The sequence below is a fragment of the Drosophila persimilis genome, unplaced genomic scaffold, assembly GCF_003286085.1.
Source record: "Drosophila persimilis strain 14011-0111.01,24,50 unplaced genomic scaffold, DperRS2 tig00000191-arrow-pilon, whole genome shotgun sequence".
In the NCBI taxonomy this organism is placed as follows: Eukaryota; Metazoa; Arthropoda; class Insecta; order Diptera; family Drosophilidae; genus Drosophila; species Drosophila persimilis.
This window is the reverse complement of record NW_020825298.1, coordinates 7,379,888-7,401,882: the sequence shown is the minus strand read 5'-3', so window position 1 is coordinate 7,401,882 and position 21,995 is coordinate 7,379,888. Positions and strand designations below refer to the sequence as shown.

Here is a 21,995-nt window from a genome sequence, read left to right as displayed (position 1 = left end):
CCACATCGGTGACAATATAACTTATCAACTTATCACTTATAATAAACTTATCACACCTGATCCTCACTTTTAAACATCGCGCCTACTTTCTACTTGTATCTAAGACTGTACATGGTATCTACACCATTTTTACATGTACAGCAATGCAATTTTGTAGTCCAGGAAGTGACCGCTGGCATGGTGGCGCCATGTATACTTGTATGTTATGTCATGTAGTTAGTTATTACTTTACATACATATTTGATTTCTCATAAAACCGGCTTCTGCTAATGATTTAGCACCGATGATTTAGCGAAAGATTCTAGCCAAATATAGATAATATGAGAGATAAATGGCAATTTTTGTATTATACCCATAATGTATATTAGCCGAGGCGATCTATTCATATTATATCTTTACGTACTATATGTATTCCATGATCTAGACCAATTTTCTACCAAATCTTCGGTAACTTTTACGCGCTTTTGGTTCGCATTTCCGTATAGCTATATACAGATATACCAAAATTTAGCACTATCAGTAATACAGTAAAGAGAATTATAAAGGATCATGATAGCCAATATCGGATTGATGTTATAATGTACCACAGCGGACTTACTTTGACTTTTGGTTGTTAAGCTTTATTATTAACTTATAAAATTTTTAAATTAATTACATAAATTATCGAAATCGAGTATAGTACAGATGACACATTCATTGTTCACTCAACTTAGAGCTACACTAACTGCAAACTGCATCTGCCAATTGCAAACTGCGTATCTGTATGTATTGTACTCGTATTTAGCTACTAGCATAAGTATTCTGTTCATCTAAGCTAAACAAGATTTAGGACTACATTATAAATTAGACAAAGCATTTCGTGCCCTATCGGGGCAGGGCACTCCATGGACATAAAGAATACTATAAATCATTTAGACTACACATACATTTATATTTATATTAATTTATAGACATACTAGTACATAGAAAAGAAGTAGCTAGCGGACTTCACAGCTAACATATGGGGATGCCGCCCGCCTGCCTGCCTGCCTGTTGAAGGAGCTCCTCTAAAGTAAATATTACTTATCATTATAGTCAATTTCCATTAAGCAGACATGTGTGAATGGTGTGTGGAAGGGTTGTTTGTGAGAGGATTGTATGTATAAAGAAAGTATTTATAAAAGTAATGTCTTTCGTATCATGTTTTTTCCGTTTTCAGTGCTCCAATGTGCTCCATCTGCCCGAGGTTTGGTTTTGACTAAGAAATAATCATAAATCTCAAAGGTGCAGTAGAAACTACTATAACTTGTGCGGATGGAGGTGTGGTGGTGGTGGTGGGATGCTCAAATTTAGAATTTTTCAAGTTTCCGTTTCTTCAAGATTTACTTCTCGCTCTTGAGTGGCACACCCTCCTCCTGGGTGACATCGCTGATCTTCTTGCGCTCTGGTGGATTATTCCAGGGCTGCAGCTCACCGGAGCCCAGGACGACAAACACCACGGCTGCAGAGATATAGGTGGCCGCCAGTATCCAGAACACAATTTGCCATTGATGGAAGGATTTCTGTTTTTGGGGGATATTCAATTAGTAAACCTAGATCTAGATCCTTAAGAGGAGTTATTTTCTCCACTCACATCATGATAGGTCAGGGCTCCCACCATCCACGTGGACAGGAAACCGCCAAACGAAGACAGTGTATTGGCCAAGCCGAAGATGGTTCCGCCAAAGTTTGGCGCAATATCCAGACCATTGCCCAAATAGCCAGCCGTGACAGCTCCATGGGCAAACAGGGCCAGCGAGAAGATCGTCACAGACCAGGTGGCATCGTAGCCCAGGAAGACTTGCACAATCATCAGCAGACCAGGAGTGACCAGAGCTTTAATCAAAGATTTAGAGTTAGTAAACATTCAGACAAAGGACTTGGCTCAAGGACTCACCAAATGTTGTAAAGAGCTTCCTTGTGGCTGTCGTGCTCAGGGTGCCCTTCTTACGCAGGTAATCGGCCAGGTATGATGAGGCCACTGCCATCACATACTTTCCCAGATAGGGGAGCGAGGAGAAGAGACCGTTCTGCAAAAGATACAAAAGAACCATTTAGCATTCGTGTTGTGGCGCTCCCCCCTTTGATAAACCCACCTGCTTGATGTCAAAGTGCAGGATCTGAGACATGAACGTGGGCAGCTGATTGACAACCGTGAAGAAACCAAAGACGGCCAGACCGTGGCAGCTGATGATGGCCCAAACGGCGGGCGAACAGAGCAGCTGGCCCCAGGGCACGTGGCTGGGACGCTTCTTGGAGGTGGATGTGCCGATGGCATCCTCGATCTCGCGTCGCTCCTCGGCGCTGATGCGTGGATGGGTGGCGGGGGTCTCGTAGACAAAGGTGAACCAGCACAGGGACCAAACCAGACCCACGGCTCCCGTCAAATAGAAGACACTGGCCCAGCCAGCGACGGAGATGAGGTAGCCACAGACAGGCATGGTAATGGCCGCTCCCAGCGAGGAAGCTACAAGAAGAAGGCAGAATAGTTAGCATGGATTCGATGGATTCGGTTGGGTGGTGGATGGACTTACCCATCATATTGGACATGAACTTGGATCGCTCCATGGGTGGTATCCAGACAGCTGCCACCGGATGAATGGCCGGCCAGGAGGCGCCCAACATGAAGCCGAGCACGACACGGACTATGATCAGGACCACGTAGTTGATGTGCGCCGCCAGCGGCGTGATCAAGGTCAACAGACTGGCCCACAGCATGGAATGTCCAAAGACGCGTACACCGCCGATCAGTTCGGCCAGACGGCCGCCGGGCAGCTCCGTGAGGATGTATCCCCAGAAGAAGGAGCCCAGCACGAAGTTGGTCTGGTAGGAATCCCATGGGAAACGCTCCTCAAATACCTCCACACCGTCGGGACTGGAACTGGAACTGTTGCCGGCAGTGGCGTTACCCGTCAGGGTGCTATTGATGAATTCGCTGGCGTTTGGCCGCACCATATCCACGATGGCTATGGTGAGGTTCACTCTCAGGGCATAGTTCAGCATAAAGCCGAGCATGGTCAGCAGATTGAGTACTTGGCGACATGATAGATACTCTGAAAGGAAGAGCAGAATATATTAGATTTTGTATGAAATCATTCGGAGGTTCCCATATACTATAGCGATTGCGGGCAGTCACCTCATGGCGGCTTGGCTTGTGCGAGTACATAAATAATTCTAATGCTCATTGTCTAGGTCGTCGAAAGGTTAGGTGCTTAAAATTCGCGTGGAATATTCCCAGAGCTTCGAAAACAGGCGACCGGAGTCTCTGATAACGATACATTATTTAATTACTTTTGAAACGAAAGTTCTAGGGAATTCTTTAGAACGATCATATAGGTCAAAATTAATGTTCAATCTTCAGTTCCAAGAATGGTAGATGAAAACGGGGACTCTGAGAATCCAAAAGATCTACCTTGTGACCATTTGATCCGTTACTAAATTGAATATCGATTCGATCTGGCTATAGCCAACTGAACGAACTCATCCTATCACTAAAATGGTGTTCTGCCATTTCGTTTATCATTCGTTAGTTTAGTTATTGGATATGCAAAATCACAGCCTAACCTTATCAGCTCGCTTCCTCTCCATTACAATATCTGATGTAACCCGTTGTTTTCATTACACGATCCACATCTCAGATAAACACATTAATTACATTACCCATGTTAATGAGCCAATAAAACCCAATGACAATAAACTGTCAATGATGTGACCTCAATAGCATACCGTATTGCACATGAATTTGATTTGAGGATCGAAACGGATCCCTGGGTGTGGGTGCAGCAGCTACATGAGAGACCAATGGACCTGGACTGTCAGTCGCCTGATACAGCTCTGGGCCACAAACAAAAAAACACAAACACAAACATGATGATCATTCTGTGGCCATTAAGCTGCCCCGACTCCCCAGCTCTGAGACTGGCTGTCATCTCGACTTGCGTTTTTGTGGACTGTCATTGGGATCTTCGGATCTTGGCTCTTGGGCGGTTATTAAGTGGCAAAGTGCATTGTTCGGGCAGGGCAAATGCACACAAATCTCGAATACGAATGCCGTTGAACTTCGATGAACCCCAACTTCAATTCGCGATCTTTGGGCCCGAGCGTGTATATAAATGTATACTCTTAAGCTGTCCGCTTATTAAGTAGTGCCAGTGCCAGTGCCAGGCAGGGCAGGGGATCTGGCAGGGGAAGATAAACTTGCTCAGCTGCACTCCAAACCACTTTCCCATCATCCATAGTTATCAGGTGGAGGAAACGCTATATGTATGTACTATTATCGGCGCCAGTCTATCGCCTGTCTGGTTGGAACACGCCCACCTCATTGATTATTGCCCCAATATCATGTTAATGTCATGCAAAATAGCTTCGGCTCGTCTAGACATGCCATCGACACGTCGACTGGCTGCTAAGCGGCACTCAACTTCTATTCAAATTAGCACTCAGCACAGCCGAAACCGAATCCGAGTCCGAAACCGAATCATCAAAAAGCGCACACACAAAAATCATTAAAAAATAAAATAAAATCACTAAAAATAGCTAGTCATGTTTGTTATAAATTTTCGATCCCATATAACCAGAAAAACGTGCCCGAAATACACTTCAGAGGAAGCTACCAAAAACTGCAAGGTTTCTTCTTAGACCTGTTTCGCTCGCCAGATCAAGAGAGCAGATCGGTTCAAATCGGTTCGGTAGGGTACCAGAGCTATAGCAAATTGTGGATAATGGATAATCAGAAGATCTGTGATTAGCATTTGACTGTATAGTACGTCAGTGGGAAAGTTTAGATCATTAAGAGATATCACTCTGTTAATTTCTGAGACATGTATTGACACCTGACACAGTGTCTCGAATCAATGCTAATTGCAACGATCGATAATCTCGCTTCTGGACGCATATATGTCTCTCGCTCTTTCTGCAATAAGAGAGCGTGTGCCGGAAATTACTATCGCTATATCGATAAAGATCGATTGATACCACAAATGAATATTTGCTAATCAAAAGGAAGTGAAGGAAGTAGGGTAGGGTAGGAGCTAGTGGGTGTGATTGTTACAAGACATTTTCAAATCGATTGAATCGATAGAATTCAAAACGCATTTATCGATAAGTTCCGTTATTGGATTGATGAATATCTTTATCGAAACGTTTCAAATTAAAGTCTCATTTAGAAAGATAATTTAATCAACCGAAAATCGTATACTAGCCCTAATTCAGTCTAATTCAAGTTATCAAAGATCCACTAAGCACATCTTCCTTCCAAGAATTTTAATGATTGAAACATGTTTACCTCGGAGCAGGAGAGCCACTTGCTTTGATTAATTGTCGCCTGAAACTGTCTTTTTCTCTTCTCCAAGCGGGGAGCTCTGCTTTTGTTTACCGACAAACTACTACTATTTTTGGAGTTCTGTATATTTTTTGGCAATAAATTAGTTGAAGGCTGAGAGCCTGATGTTTACAACCGAAACCTGCCGGTTTCCGACTGCCGGGTCAAGTCGGCGATTTTGACAAAACTCTTCTCGGAATTATAAATTAAACATTTGAGCCGACTCCGTCTCTGGCTCTGTCTCTAAAGTTGCGTCGTGCATAAACTTATTTGATTTTGGTTGGCTTTGGTTTTGCTTTGTTTTTGCACTGATCTTTAGCATTTATGGGCTTTCGTTTGTACTCTACTTGAAACAAGTTCCGTCCCAAGTCTGAGGCAACATAAAAACCCCATCAAAGAACGCCAAAAATTAAAAATAGCTTCGCAAGTAAATAAACGATCAGTGTATTCCTTTTGTTTTTTGGGGGCAAACGTGATACTTAAATTACATTTTTATGGACCCCAGACAGCCAGTGAATCCGAAGCGAGAGTTTGTTAAAAGAGAAGTTCGGGTCGGGTTCGGGTTCGGGCTCGGGTTCGTTTTCATTTTCGGGGGAGTTCGAGATGAGAGTTCGTTGATTGCGAGAAAGAGAATTGAACTTATTTAACTAAATTGCTGCACAATTAACAATATTTAATGAATATATGCATATGTACGCACGGAAAGAATACGGTATGGAAATTTGGCTTTGAAATTATTTCTGAAAGACGCATATCCGGCACTTTTATTTGACGCAAAAGCAATTCTAAGTACATTTTCCAACCGAACATTATATTCGGTTTTTTTTGTTTTATTTTATTTTATGTTTGCTTTCTATCGCTGTCCGAATCTTCCTTGCTTTACACTTTTTCGGGTCTATTTATAGTGTTCTATCGAACAAATGTGGGCGCTGGGTGCACACCACCAGACCCTCCTCCCTCCCATAATCTCAAATTGTCTACAAATGTCGGTGATCTCTCGGTTCTCTTGCGATTGGTTCCTGACCTTCAAAATTTTGTGCACAATCGCTGGGAAGCCGACAGGGTGACTCGTGGTGAAAGTAAACCGTTGATATCGTCACCAGCCTCGACCGACTCTGATTTATTTTCTCCACCTCTGGGGTGGGGGGGAGCGTGAACCATGTGATCGGATCAAGGCGGTGGAATGTCCTCAAAGAGCGCGTGGGCGGGCCAGCGGTTTGCCAGAAAATTTTCCATCATTGGAGGCGCCTGACGTTCCTCCTGTTTGTCGTTTTTGCGAAATTCGGAAGAATATAAAAACTCGAGCAAAGAAAGGCCCGCATCGACGTCACACTTTTCTGTCAAGGTGCCAAGTGGATTTTGTTTTTGCTTTGCAAGAGAGAAAGAGAAAGAAACGTTGCGACTGAGTTATGGTGGAAGGCGCGACTGGCTCTAACCAGACACGAGCCCACTTTCCAGATAGTCTGGTATCCATTACACCCACACCCAGACCCCAGGCCCCATCTAGATCCAGATATTTCCACAATGGGAATGCAATAGACTGTTTTGCAGGCCAGATTAGTCGATTGTTGCACACGTTGCACAGTGCGTCTCGAGGCAGATGTTGGCATGACTAAAAACAGCAGTTCTCCTAATGCTACAATTTCCGATGGAAACATTTTACGGAAAATGCTAGAAAACACTAAAAAAAAACATTCCACGATTTGCTTAGAGCTATAGTTTTGTATCGTACTGTACTTGTGGCATTCATGTAAATGTATTGCCCATATCTATTCTATCAATTGGATGACATTGCCGCCTCGCCTTGCCTTCCAGCAGCAATTATTGGCTTTGTTGTGCTGGCTAACACTGCATTTCCGTTACTAACTGATTTACGGAACTGGCCTCGTCTCGGTTCGATTTGATTCTAATTCCATTCCACCGCTGATTTTTGTGTCTATTTTTGTTTTTGCAACGTTCTGTGGAACTGGATCTACTTGAAGCGAACAATAGCTTGATTAATTGTTGATTTATTGTTGAATTTCTGCGGTGCACTTCAACTGATGTTTGTCGAAGACACACTTCCGCCCCTGCCCCCGCCCCCTGCCCCATTCCCCATCGCATGGGGCCTCGTCGCAGAAATCTTGTGTCGTCTGCTCGCTTATCACTTTTGTTGTCTGATTGCGTTTTATTGTTGCTATTAATTGCCCTTTTTGCAGCCATCTCAAGGGTCTCGCCACTGCATGTCGGGTTTCCCCAGCATTGTCCTAGTTTCGGTCCTTTCACACAGAAATTTTCCATGGAAATTTACAATTGAGTCCCAGATTGGGAACTGCATTGCACTTTCCCAGTTCAAAGTGCAGTCTGACGGAGTATGTGTATCATTCAGTGTACAATTTATAGATTTACAATGGATTCACGGTCATTCTTCTTACTGATAAGACTTCTCTCCTCCCCCTATTGTGGCGATAAGTCTTTGGAATTTAGTGCAATTGTCTGATGGGTTTATAGTACAGCTGTGTCTGTGGTGTGGCAGGAAATGAGACTCTTTTATTGTTGCAGGTGCAACCAAAGGCACTGGCAGTTGCCAAGGGGAAACCAAGAAAAACCCATGCATTCCATTCGATTAGACACGCATATATATTGATTATTTCTGATATCTGATTATAGATACCCCTGTTTTAAAATCGCTTAGCATCCTTTCCGCTTTGCTGCGTCTAATGAAAGTGTCTTCAAGAGTTGTCTGTTCCAATCGCCTCGTGTCTGTCTCAGACACGACATACACGTGCCTGCTAATGAAGAGCTACAGGTTGTAAACAAGTCTGTGTGCCCTCTCGCCCCTCTCCATGTGCCACTATGCATGTGTATAGTTTTTATAGTATAATAAAAAACCAATATAAAAAGGGGCTCGGCTCGTCACATGAACTAAGCGTTTTGTGGGCCCTACTAGGCACCGGAATTATTGTTATTGGAGCGTTTAAATATTATCAAAATCTATTTCGAAACTATTTCCCGAACTTTGGTACTCTCAAGCCATTAAACGAAGACACGCGTTGCCGTTGCCGTTGCTGTTGACTTGTCTAAGGACAGATAGGGGGCTTGACTATATAGTAGAGTAAATATTTATATATTATTTCTAGAACATCAATGGAGGCTGTCTCTGTCGGTCTGTCTTATCTCTTCGCTGTTCACTCCTAGGGGCCACTCAGGTTCAAAGCCAGCCAGTCTGAGCTATTCATTTGATTAATTTCGATTCGAATAATGCCAGCCGACGGCCACTGTCATTGAAAATCATAAAAGTGTGCCATGTGGAACGGAAGTGACATGAGAAGCATGAAATTATAAATAAATGTTGGCCGCAAGGTGCATTTTGTACACTGCAAAGTCGAGGAGAAGCCATTAAATGTCGCAGCCAACAACTCCGAAAATTCCAAGAATCGAATTTGACTCAATTAATAACAATTTTGTTTTGCACAAGTACTCGTACATGGTTTTCGTTTTGTTTTGCAAACTGGACCCGACCCCACATCATGACTTAATTAATGAATATTCAGAAAACACAGAGACACAACAATTGAATCGGCTGGGCTGGGCTGGTCTGGGGGAGTTTTTTTTGCCCATAAGTCAACACAATGGAGTGCCAATCATGACGCTCATACGAGGGGGTAATACGGGCTACGAGTCTAGTAAACACACTTTGCCATGAAGTGGCAAAAGTTTAATAACAATTTATCGCAAGCTATACATACATATGTATATATTTATTCGAGTATGTACATACTGGAACATTCATTACTCATGTCTGGGCTTAGCTCGATTCTTGCTTGATTAATTCCGTTCTCCAACTGCCGGCGACGACGACGACTACTCGATGTCTCTGTTGCCAAGGGGTGAATAGCCCTACGGATACAAATTTTAATTCTAATTTGTTCTTCAATTGTAGGGGCTTTACCCACCGACAGACAAGCTCTGATAAGGGCCCTGGAGCTCATTTTGGGAACAATTATTTTCGCTTGATTGTGAAATAGGGAAATGGGAATTATTTTGATGATTTTAAAAGCATTTTCCCATTAACTGAAACATTTATTTATAGCCCTAGTTCATTGGTAATTAGTTTAAAAAATGAATTGGATACTTCATGAAATTGTAATTGAGGGATAACGATATTAAAATGATTTAGCCTCATGTATGGTCTATCGCAACTCATGACCATCTTCTATGGTTCCACATCACATAGCACCTTAATATCCCCCAATCAAGTCCTTCATTTTTTATAATTCCCTTTTCTTAAGAACACTTACAAACCTTCAGCTATAAAACCAATTGCAATGCTAAACCACTCACAAAAAGGTCATATAAATCGTTTTATGAATCACATCCATCTATACTATCCCATATATACCCCTAAGCCCCGATAACTGGGGCGTGGGTGTTAATTGCACGACGGTGTTTGACTCAATTGACTCTAATCGAAATGCACTTTTATTTTGTTTTTACTATATGCAAATGAAATATGCATTGTGTCTGGAGGGGAATCACACTTTAATTAGCAGCAATTATTGTCAACTACCCCGTCATATTAACACGTACCTTTCGATAGTGGGATATTCGATGGTGGGGGTAATATAGAGCCAGACAAACCCTTTATGACACTCAATTTCGCATTGAATCCCAAGATTCAATCCCATTGTGGATCTATATGGCTTCAAAAGAGGAATTGCCATACAGGTTTCAGATAAGGCGCGTTCCCATAGACTTCTGGCCACCTCCATCTCCACCTCCCCTGACCGATCCGCTTGTTTGGCCGTGCTAATTGGCAGATTTGATTTTCGGTTAGAGCCCTGCGGCTTATCGCGCGGGTCGTCAAAATGTGCACTGGGGCATCCGATGATGCCGCCCGCTTGGCCAGACACCGACACCGACAACGTGCCCCCCCTTCACTCCTTGCTGTCTGGGGCTGCGTCTGCGACTAAAGTGCTAAATAGCTTAAAAGTACGAATTAAATAGTAAACACGCGGATGACAGTCGCTGATAGGCTATTAAAAAATGTGCCTTAATCGAGTCAATAATTGTACAGAAATGTACCCAAAATTTAGTCCATGAACTAAACTTTCCACAAAGATAAAGTCTGTCTGTGTATGACCATTGATTGAAAGAGAGAGAGAGAGAGAGAGAGAAAGAAACCCCAACTAACGTGTTTAGTTAGCGTGACTGTGCTAATATGTTTGCATATTTTATGGGCTCCTTGAAAATGTCATAACAATGGCGTCATAAGGTCGTCCAACTGCGTAGTCAAGGTGTCGCCAGTTGTGGGCGTCGTCGTCCCTATCGATTCACGCGAGGGATTTCAGGGTGTCATGGATATCGTGGCTAGGGATGGAGTGTAGAAGCATACGAATTTCTTCTCGGATTTGATAAATATATATGTTTGTGGCGAATATTCATAAACCACAAAGCGTATCTGTAGTCGTTGTGCAGAAACTATAGTAGAAGTACAGCAGCCAGAAAGATCTTCAATAGGCAAAGTCGGAAACTACGCAGTAGAGTAGTCCGTTATTCTTTCAACTCGTATTTGCCGAGAGCGTGGCCTGAGAGCGAATAAGGGTCGTCTCAGCCGAGAGATAGAGAAGGAAGATCAAAAAGGAAAAGGAGCAACCCAATCAATAGGCTTTGTTTTGCTCATCTCAGGAACGGAACCAATTGATTTGTAACCTCAATTCAACTTGTCTCATTGACACCAATCAAACTGTCAACTCGACTGGACTGAATCGACAAGGAACTGCACTGAACCTAATCAATTTGTTTATTTTAACTGAGTTTCAATGCGTGCGCGATGTTTCAATTGAACCTCAGATACCACTGACCATCATGGTGGCGCGCCCCATTCTGGGGAGCTCTCATGCGGTTATTGCTGTTGCTGTTTTTATTGCTGTTGTTATCTAGAAGAGCAGAAAAAAGGGGCCCGGCTCGGCTCGGCTCTACTCCACTCGGTCCGGTTGGATTCGTTTGGGCGTTCTGGCATTTTCGATGTGCCCCTGGGTTTGGTTTGTAAGTAAGTTGATACGCCAGCCCATTGGTATAGTGACAGACCACATAACAGAACTGAGTACTTTTTATGGGTGATATCAATGTTTTTCCTTCCACTTACCTCTGACTCTGTGAAGGCCTCCTTTCTCCGTGTTGGACATGACGCCGCTGCCGACGCTCTGCAAATGGAAATGTACCAGGAATGAGCAAGCCTTTTCAAATTAGAGACAACAGATATCACAAAGTTGACATTGATAAAGATCTAACAAATAGATATTAATGGTCTGAAAGTTAATGAAGCTTTTTCCGGAGTCAACTCACGGTTTGTCCCCTCCTATCGCTTATCTTATCTAATCGCCCTCGTCTCGTGTTTTGTACCTGAACGTGCCCACGAAGAACTCACGGCGCCAGTCCCACAAAAAACTGCGTACTACATATATGGGACATTGTCTGTCCCGTGACTCAAGGTGCATAATTATATCACACTGACTGGCGCGTTAGCGTTAGCTCATTCATAACTAACCGAATTCCCTGGCTCTTTCTTTCTTATCTGCCTGCTCGTTCCATTATCATCGTCTGAGCGTCTTCAAATGCCGCCGCCATACGGACATACAGCCAGATATCGGAATGCTAAATATAATGGAACCCCTACACGCACTCAACCACAGACAGCAGAGAACCAGAGGTTCTCAAGCGTTTCCCATGCCAAGTGTCTCCAAGAGGAGAGTGTCGCCGCTCATTTCTTTTGTTCTATTCGGCATCAGCTGGCGCCGCCATAAATTATTGAACCATCAGTCGGAGGAAATTCGTCAGCTCTACGAACGCGTACTCTATGTGATTTCTGCATGCTAATTCCCACTAGACTGTAGACGGGACACGTGTATGCAGGTCTGTGCATATCAATAAGTCAGCCAGCCCCTAGCAGGCTTAGAAGTTTAGTACAATCAATTAGCTTTAACTGCGGCTTGTTTAATGACTGAACTGTCCAATTTGTTGGGCAAATATTTGCTGACGTCTATGGGCAACAACATAAAATGCAAGGAATCTAGTTTCAGTTTCATCGTGCCGAAAATGATATACCCTTGAAGTTTAAGGGACCATTTATAATCAGTTTTGAAACCATTATTTGGTCTTATACAATCCTGCTGATTCAGATTTATTAACTGCCTAAATATGAAAGAAGACTGTATATGCCAGGTAGGCCACTGTTTTGATTGGGATCCCTATCCTCCAAACTGAGTAAACCCACTGCAAGGGTATAGGACCCATATGTGTTACATATATGTATTTTCCTGCATGACACACCAAATTATTGTCCTTGCCTGGGGTGACATGATGATTAGCCTTGCCTTTGCATGTTGCCATGTTATTAACTGAATGAAATGAAAAGCGGCATCTGGCAGCGAGAAAATGTGCGTCTCACTTGGTCATTGACTATATACGACTTCTATATGGTCATATGCTCATCTACGTCATCTTCCGACTCTACTTATTTCGATTCCTATGTGCAGTACATACGCCAAAATCAGGCAATGCCGCATAACGCGCGACTTTTCTCGCGGCTTCCCCTGGCGGCCTGCGGCGGTGGAGGAGGTCAACATCGTATCGGGTATCGGGTAAATGTACTTATAAAAGCAATTATAGCCTAACCAACCAAAAATGTTAGTCATGGAAAAGCCTATGTCTATTTTTATAGAACATTTAATTGCTATTAACAGTGTATACATTTATATAGATACATATGTTCTTGTTTTTTCGATTGAACACTTCCTGAAACACGTATTGATTTCAGCGCTTGTTTATCTCAAATATTTTTGTGTATTTTCTATTGCTTGTGATGATGCTTTAATTATTTCCCCCAAAACAGTTTCCCACATATGGAAATAGTTTTAGAATTACAAAAACATTATCTTATTTTTAACTTTTGCATAAATTATGGAAACATGATTAATCTTGATAGCACTTTACACATTTAAATCTAGCAAATCTTAAAGCTAATTAAAACTTCAGTCATTGTAACACACAAAACAAATCCTGAATATATTAGCAACAATTTTCATTAGATATTGAGAACACATTGAGAAGAAACCCACCTTGCAATTGTAAATGGAAGTTGTTTACGGCAAATTATATAATTTGTTCAGCAAATCAGCGATTAACAATCTGATCTGTATCTGAATATAATTATATTTACAGCGCGATTTGCATAAAAACCGACACACAACAAAACGATGTCCGCGTCAGAATCGACTATGAAATGCACGTGCACTATATGTTATATGTTTTTCTTTTGTAAAAGTTTAAAAACACTTTTTCGAGAGAATGTTTGACACCACAAAAACCGAAATGAATCACACACGCACACTCCGGTAAACGAAACGGATTTGGAGTATGGGACAGACAGCTGTTGATTATTTTTGAAACAGTAAGTTTTGGCGCATGCGCAGACACTTCTACATATATTTCGAATACGGAGTCGAATCGCCTGCTGCCTGCTGCTGTTGCTCTTGGCTGGCTGGCTGGCTGCTGTGTTCACTCGGAGCGTTGGAAGTGAACTGAAAATGCTGCTTGCGCGGCAGCGGCTTTTTCTTTGCTTTGCTCGGCGCTCAGCGCAACAGCGGACGGACAGAGCAGCGGCGTCGTTGGACGACGACGACAAAGTTGTCAGGCCGTTGGCGCTCCGATGGGTTCGTTTACAGTGAGGCTCTTGCGTTGCGTCGGGGCCTCTGCTGACGTCGACGTCCACGTAGCGTCGCGGCGCTGCTGGTGGCGCTGTCGTCACGCTTGTTGTTGTTCGTGGGATGCAAAATTCAAATTCTTGCGCCGTTTATTTTATTTTTACGCTGTACCTTATTTTTTTTCGCCTGCTCTTCGCTGCTGTTACGGTGCCCCTGTGATTGCTTCTCTCTCCATCTCTCCTTCTCCGTTTCTCTCTCCTTTACCTTACTTTCTCAATGCGCCTGACTTCGATTTCTTAGCTGTATAGTAATGATAATTATCCAGATGTGGTCGCAGCAGATCGATCGGATTGTATAATTATCGACATGAAAGGAAGGCTAGTTTCGGGGCCGAAGCTTTGGATACCCTTGCAGCACGATCGTTCCTTTGGCAGCACCATATGATATTGTGATTTAATCTGGGGCTTTCCTTATTCATATTTATATATTTACTTGTAGGAGAGATCTTAAAATAGTTTTCATGACAGGACTAAAATCCATAATTCGCCCTCGCTCGTCCTTGCTTTGCGCTGTCGGAATTGGACCTCGCTCCTTTTTGCTCTGTCTAGGGATCGCGGGCGAAACCCAGCCCACATATATCCTTTTACTACTGTACATGCAAGCCCCCACTTGCTGAAACAATAAAAGTTTAATTACCATTAGGAAAATATGCATAACAGGCAGAAAATCATATGGAGAAACGGGTCCAACGCTCCACCAGACTGGGCCGAGCCGAGACATGCAAGCGGTCGTCGAAGATGGGACAGAACTTCTCGGGGAACTTAGTCTGCAGGCACTTGATGACCGTGCCAGTGAGATAGTAGCGTGGCGGCCATCTGCACTCGCAGGGCGGAATGCAGACCGTACAGACCTTCTCCATGGCGTTCCATTTGCTCCGGGTCAAAGTCAGCTGTGGTGTCAGGACGTTGAGACGCCAGGGCAGGCGCAGATCACGATCGGTCCAGTTACAGTCGCAGGGCGGAATGCAGACCTTGCACATGACATCCTCCGGATGTATCTCCGGTGGCGCCACTGGCAGGGCGTTCTTGCACTTGTACAGGTTGAAGCGCGGTATCATGCCGATAAGCTCGGTGTAGTTGTGCTCCCGCTCGCGGCGCAGCCACAGGTACAGCAGATCCCAGTGGTCCAGGTTCTTGGAACGCTCGCGTATCAGCTGCATGCGTCGATACAAGTCCGAGCGACGCACTTCATCGTAGTTGACTCCCGTCTGGGTGTGGAACAGCAAGTAAAGCTCATTCGGGTTCTCGTCGGGCAGGCTGATGCTGCGCGAGAACTTGGCCAGCTCGAAGTGGAACAGCATCCGGATGCCGTACGTTATATGTCGAATATGATCAAAGTCCTTGATGTTCATCGCCGACAACGCGCAGGCGTCGACGAGCAGCAGTTTTCGCCCCCAAATCATGTTGACGCGAAAAGTATTCTAGAACATTTTTAGACAATAGATCAATCAATCCGTAACGATCGGTTGTACCGGTGACCTACCATATATTCGGGGTAGCCATATCGCTTGATCCAGCGCCTTACATCCATGTCATCCCACTCAAAGATCGATGGAATCGGTAGCTTATCCACCACATTGACGCATAGCTCCACGAGGGAAGCCGGCGAGGCACGGAACTGAATGGGAACATCGTTTAGATCGATCTTCGGACGACCCTTGAGGAACTCGTTGCGTCGAAACTTGGTGGGCGGCACTCCGGTGGGTACCTTCTTCTTGATCTTCTTCACCAGGAACTTGGTGTCCGCAATCCCGTACAGATACGGCATCTTTCGTCAGCCCTAAATTTGGTTCACTATCCGATATGTGTATAAAAAGAGCAGAATACGAAAAAGTATTTCCACACACATCAACCAAAAAAAATATAGATTACTGTGATTGAGTCTGGAATTTGTTTCTAGTCAATGGGAAACGGCTTGCAGATCCAGAGGCACTTCCTCGTCATTAGAGATCATCAGGAAGCGGGTTTTAGACATTCGGCAATACTCTACTCAGGCCCTGGCAGGGTTCATGTTTCCATTTCATTTTGCCATTATGCTTTGAGCGCTACTTCGTAAACAAGCCGGCAGAATCTGGCAATATCTGAACGGAACCAGAAGCAGAGCCAGGTAGAGGCCAGGCCAGGCCAGGCCATTCCGACTTAGAACCGAGTCCCGTGTGTGGTTAAAACATCTGTCCGTCAATCAGCGCATGCCAAAAGTGATTTATTTTTACGCGTATACGAGTATTGGTAATACACAATAGATCGGTTGTCCCGGCTCATAACGGTCCGGGGCCGGTCAGGTACTCGGCTGCTGCTGGCCATGTGCTGATGTTGTGCTTGTCAAAACATGGTCAAGGGCAACGGCAACGCCATCAGTACATAATACGTACTGTATGGTATGTACACATGTATGTACATCTGTATATACAAATATCTCAAAACCGAATTTTGTTTTTTTGGGTTGTTTATGAACCCCCGCGAAATGAAACGAAATCGCTTTGGGGGCAACTGACTGGCGGCTGACTCATCCGTACAACAGTTCACGTGACAGCCATATTGGAGGTGATTTTTATTTAAACACGTTTTCATGCCTTTTCGGCTGTTCATTTTGTTGTATTTATTTATTCTGTTCGGCAATCAAGCAAAACCCAATAAACCTCATCAGGTTCATTGAGGCGAACGCTTACCTTCATTAACATATGCCCGTCAATTTTTTCTACACATGTTTGTTTCTTTTCTTTTATATTTGCAACAGTTTTTCGCCGTAAACTTCGATGACACTTCCCCCAATCTATCTATGTTGCTGTTTTGGAATCTTCAATTAGTTCTATTTGCGCATGTTTTTATCACGAAATGTCGATATTCGGAACTAAACACTTGACACATTGTCCCCAGAAGATGGCGTTGGGCGAGGCGATAGGCGTGGCTTTGTTCACAGACCTATAATTTCAGCCCGTTCTGAATGGTGATAAATGTCTAATTAACAGTTTTCCTGCATCAATAGTCGCTCTCTAGGCAATTAAAATTATTGTTTTTCTGCGGGTACAATAACTGTGAAGGGATCTCTGAGGGGATGAATGCACCATTAACCGATTACAATTTTATAAGACAAAAGAATAGTTACAAAAGTGTACATACTGTCTGGATATTGAGAAATGCAGTAGATCGACGCTTCCAGTCGTTTCTATTGCGAAGACATACCATTTTATCCAAATATTTACTGAAGACCGTTAACCAGAATGACAGAACTAGAACCTTCTAGGATTTTACTTCTAAACGCGACTCATCCTGGATGGACTGGAGCTACTGGATATACATCTTTTATATCTTTACAATTTTAGAGTGAAAGCCGAATGTTTCAGTTGGATATTTATGGAGAACAATTGCCGAAAATTAATTCTTTGGGGGTAGAACACAACCACCTGCAACAAGATTAAGTACATATCTGTATTGGATCACCTTCTTTTATTATTATTATATTACTGTTATGACCTTGCAGAAGGTGGAATGATTTTGTAAAGTCCCCCACTAGGGCACGTGCGACGTTGATCCGCGAGCCAGACGTCATTCGATACCTATGACGCGATCGGAGACCAATTGTCAGGAAGGTATACTGATACTGTACTTCAAAACTATTACAAGTCTCATAAGTGTACACAAGGTGATTTAATGGGATAGATTTTAAATGTGTGACACTTTTATCTCAAATTACGCAAGTTTTTTGTTAGCAATAAAAACAGATCGGAAATATGTAATAGTTTCGGACGAAAAACTACCAGAAAGACTTCTGGGATTTTGAAAATTTCCAGAAATTCGCACAAAGATCTGTTGTCAAAACGATGCTGTCATATCTCACATTACTATATCTCTAAACTGTGGAGTTCTGCAATACAACAAAAATTTGCAAATCCAACAAAAAGCGTAACAAGAACCGCAGCCAGACAGCCCCAACATCTTTTCAGTGATTTCACTTTCGTTGAAAAGGCTTTGAGACGTCACCATTAAACTGCAAATGATATGACCATGACCATGTAAGGGCAGAGGCAGATGGCTACCAGCGGAAAATAGCACCACAATGTAGTGGTGGCAACAATAAATTAAGGTTCTATTTTTATAGCTAACTTGTGCTATTATTACATGCCACAAGCAGCACCAGCCCAACCTCAAATGGAGGCAGGCTGCCCCCGATGGTCAAGCAACAAGTTAGACCTAAAATAGAAGACTGAGGCTGTCCGCGAGTCCTGCCTGCCAGTCCGTGGGGAGCTTGACCAACTTGCGCTGCTACGGGGTACAGGTACATGAAAATTAATAATGCAAATAAATTGTTAACTTTAAACGTTCAGATTCCAGTCTGCGTACGGCTCCAATCAGTGTGTGTGTGCGTGAGAGAGTCTGGTGTGCAGTGGATGTGGCAGCGACGCGACAGCGACAGAGACCACTTGAGGTCAGTTCGATCACGATTACACGTTTTGTGGACCAAGGTGTTTTAGCGTAAGGTAACAGCATAAGGTATTCCCAGAGAGCTCTCCCTTTTTAAATGCAGTAATTAAACAGTACGTATACCAGCCAGAAAGGCTTTCCGACGAAAATTACGAAACCCTGTGTCACTCACATCTGTAAAGATACAAAAAATCAACAAAAAGCTGAATCATAACAAACAATCACACTTGCATTACTACTTGATTGCAGAAACGCGTTGCGATCGGATAATTATTAAAGCCAGAATGAACCTGTCGTTTTGCTCTTTGAACACATGGCTTTGAGCAGTAATAAATTTAACGATCTGTTGAGTGGATAATTTTAGATCAATTTTGAATAAATAAAAGTACCTCGGGTGTTACAAAACACGTGCAGCGACTTCAAGCGATTTGACTACTAAATTTTATAAGTTTTTCTCTAAGATTTATTTGCCACGCGATCCTTTGAAATACCGAGATTGGATTGGATTCATAATAATAGTTGCTTGGTCTGGAGCATTAAATCTTTAAATATCTGCTGATGATGTATAGCCTCTATGGCGAACACCGATCTACAAAGACGTTTGTCGCAGAGTGTCGAAGAGAGTGGAAGACATAATAAAAAATCGACAAAGCGTCACCTTGTACAAAATACACCCTGGTCTGGAGCATTGCCAGCGCAGCGACATGGCAGAGCAGCGGCCGCGCAGCCTCTGCCAAGATCACGACGACGAGCCTCCTTCGACGGTTGGCGCTTTGGCTCTCCTCCCTCTTCTTGGCACTGTCAAGTGGCGCGTGCATAAGTGTGCTCTGTGCGTGAGTGTGTGAGTGTACATTTCTTGGCTACACTTGAAGAAAATACTGGACGAGCTTAATTAATTTCATGCCTAGATCAGTCCACTTTTTCACTATCAACGATTGGTGGGGTGGCGCTGGGAGCTGTGAGTAGCACGGTACGGGACGACTCTGTTATTTGGAATTCGAGCTGGAGCGCCTGATTACATGCCTGGCACATTTTAATTGATGATCCCAAACGCAATGCCCGAGTTTATAGCTTCGTTTGGTATTTTTTTTCTCGCTTTTTTTTGCGCAGCTCTTGGGCCTGTTGTCTGGGCGCTGTGTTTATCATTATTGCTTCAGCTCTTGTTATTCACGTAACTTTTTTTGCTCTGCTCTGCTTTGCTTTGGAATGAAAGCCGGGTTTCCAAGTCCTATAAATAATGGTCTTTCTTCGGGATAATTATCCTAAAAATCCATTAAAGGACAGTACATATTTAATCAAAATAAACTTTCTATATTTCCTAACATATTCAATAGCCCGAAATTGGAATAATATTTTGTCGAACCACCAGATAATTGTCTGTCTCACTGGGATCTTATCAATGAAGCGCGCAGTTTTCTTTTTTTTTCTTTTGTCAGACACAAAAACAAAGACAAGACTGTTTTTGACGGGCAAAAAACAATTTGAAAAATTGTTAAGTGCATTTTTAATACACCCAATATATATGTACGTACGTATACCAACTGTCTACAGTATAGCTTCGATTAAGCGCACTTTCATATGTGAGCTAGAAGATATGTACCTAGTTCTGGAATCAAAGCTTTGGACCCAATGGAAGTATAATGAGTCGATCTTAGCGGTGTTGGAAATCTGGCTATATGCATTTACATATCTATAAGATACATACGTTCAGGATCAAGTTTTCTATTTAGTACAGCATCATATCGAATAATTATTGTGGCGTAAAGGTGGTTCCCCCTTGGAGAAGTTAAACTGTATTTGGGTATGGAACAATGACAAGCCACTTTGAAATATTTTTAACGATTCTCAAACGCGAATGACACATTTATTTTGCCAGATGATTTGGCTTTTATTAAGAGCAAAAAATTGTAATTTTTGTTGCTATCTATATTTTTTATACAATTTAAAATACTTTCAATGGTGTGTACGTGGGCATGCTTCAACTCAAGTTTTTTATACATATGTATATTTTTCACTTCTATCCCCAACGAAATTCCATATATATTTTTTTTTTGCTCCTCCTCTTTTGTTGCTTTGCGTCACCAGCAGCGCGTTGTCGGAGTCGGGCCCCCTTATGATGGGGTCTATGTGTGGGTCTCTACATTGTAACATATACACGCGCACATACCATCCCATACAAATATATATGCAGAGTGTAGATATGTATAGACAACGGATGCTAATAGATGATGCTGGCGCTGTGCGGCCTGTTGCCAACGTCGAAAGTGCGCTGCGTTCAATAAAAAATCAAAAATAAATAATATTTTCCACATCCAAGCACCGCAAATAAACAGTTTGAAGTATTATTGAATGCATAATAAATGCAGAGCACTGCTGATACAGCAGAGTTCAATTTTGATTGACAGCTACAGACAGAGCGAGCAGTGGTATGCAAATCCGTTGAACTGAAATTGAATGGAAGTTGTATTGGCAATGGAATAATTTATAAAAATGAAATAATCACTTTCGTAGTGTGGCATATAGTACATGTGTACATATAAGTATACTCTGGCCATTCCCATTGATAAGCAAGGGTACAGCGAAGCAGACTTTGATTGTCTCAGCCTCAATGACTACAACAAAGCCACACGCTCCACACAAAACTATAGATGCATAGCCTATAAAACTGCTCTGAACTGGATGCTGACGTCACACGTGGACTATTTTTCTAAAGTCCAACTTACGAACGCATCCATCTCAATCCATCTCAAACGTAACTGATTGATGCACCACTTCCTATAGCTTGCAATTCTAGAAATAGAGTCCCGGATAAGACATTGCGCATGGAAATTCTACTCGTAATCAATTTGATCAAAGATTTGTCCAAGCTGGGAATCTACCAATTAAATGGGGAAACAAAATGCGCATAAAATGAGTTCAATTGCCGGGTTAGCTTCTGTGGGCGTGGCACGTGTAGTCATTGGGTATGACATTTGCATTAATCTTAATTGATTAATAACGATTCAAGATCAAAGCCAATTAGGCGTGCAACATGGCCGTAAAATTTAAATTCCAAAAGTCTACCTAATGTTTGATGAAATATTTCCCGCCGAATCAAGAAGCATACAGCTATACATATTTTAAATACAATATGTAGAAACTAAAACGTAATATCATCTATCTATACCCCAATATTAAAAACAAAAACCCTACTTAAGAGCGAAACTTTAGCCCGAGCATCATGCACACTCAATGTTTGTTTTTCGGCACTTATCTTGCAAGGCATTCGCTGTTGCATCATAGTATAAATGGGTATGTATTTATGTATGTAAATATGTAAAATCTATATTAAAGCGATTCCCATACACATACCTGAGAAAAACAGGCACTCAGAGAGCCCCGCAGCACACATTTTGCATACAAGAAGATTCCATTCCAATTACACTATTTTTCACTACTACAAAAACCGACTAAATCTCTCCTACTTGATCTTAAATAGCAAACACAATGTTA

The 21,995-nt window shown here is 42.7% G+C and overlaps 2 protein-coding genes across 2 annotated transcripts; both read right to left on the bottom strand.

The window, feature by feature from the left end:
* Nucleotides 1-598: 598 nt before the first annotated feature.
* LOC6589169 (sialin) lies at nucleotides 599-13,854 on the bottom strand. Its single transcript, XM_002014990.2, has 7 exons — nucleotides 13,438-13,854; nucleotides 11,466-11,523; nucleotides 2,553-3,071; nucleotides 2,115-2,485; nucleotides 1,916-2,048; nucleotides 1,613-1,854; nucleotides 599-1,541 (listed from the first exon to the last, which is right to left on the bottom strand). Exons 2-7 carry the CDS (start codon nucleotides 11,503-11,505, stop codon nucleotides 1,362-1,364), a joined length of 1,485 nt encoding a protein of 494 aa, XP_002015026.1. The 5' UTR covers nucleotides 11,506-11,523; nucleotides 13,438-13,854; the 3' UTR covers nucleotides 599-1,361.
* An 837-nt stretch (nucleotides 13,855-14,691) lies between these two features.
* Nucleotides 14,692-15,892, bottom strand: LOC6589170. Its single transcript, XM_002014991.2, has 2 exons — nucleotides 15,565-15,892; nucleotides 14,692-15,502 (listed from the first exon to the last, which is right to left on the bottom strand). Exons 1-2 carry the CDS (start codon nucleotides 15,847-15,849, stop codon nucleotides 14,750-14,752), a joined length of 1,038 nt encoding a protein of 345 aa, XP_002015027.1. The 5' UTR covers nucleotides 15,850-15,892; the 3' UTR covers nucleotides 14,692-14,749.
* Nucleotides 15,893-21,995: the final 6,103 nt, after the last annotated feature.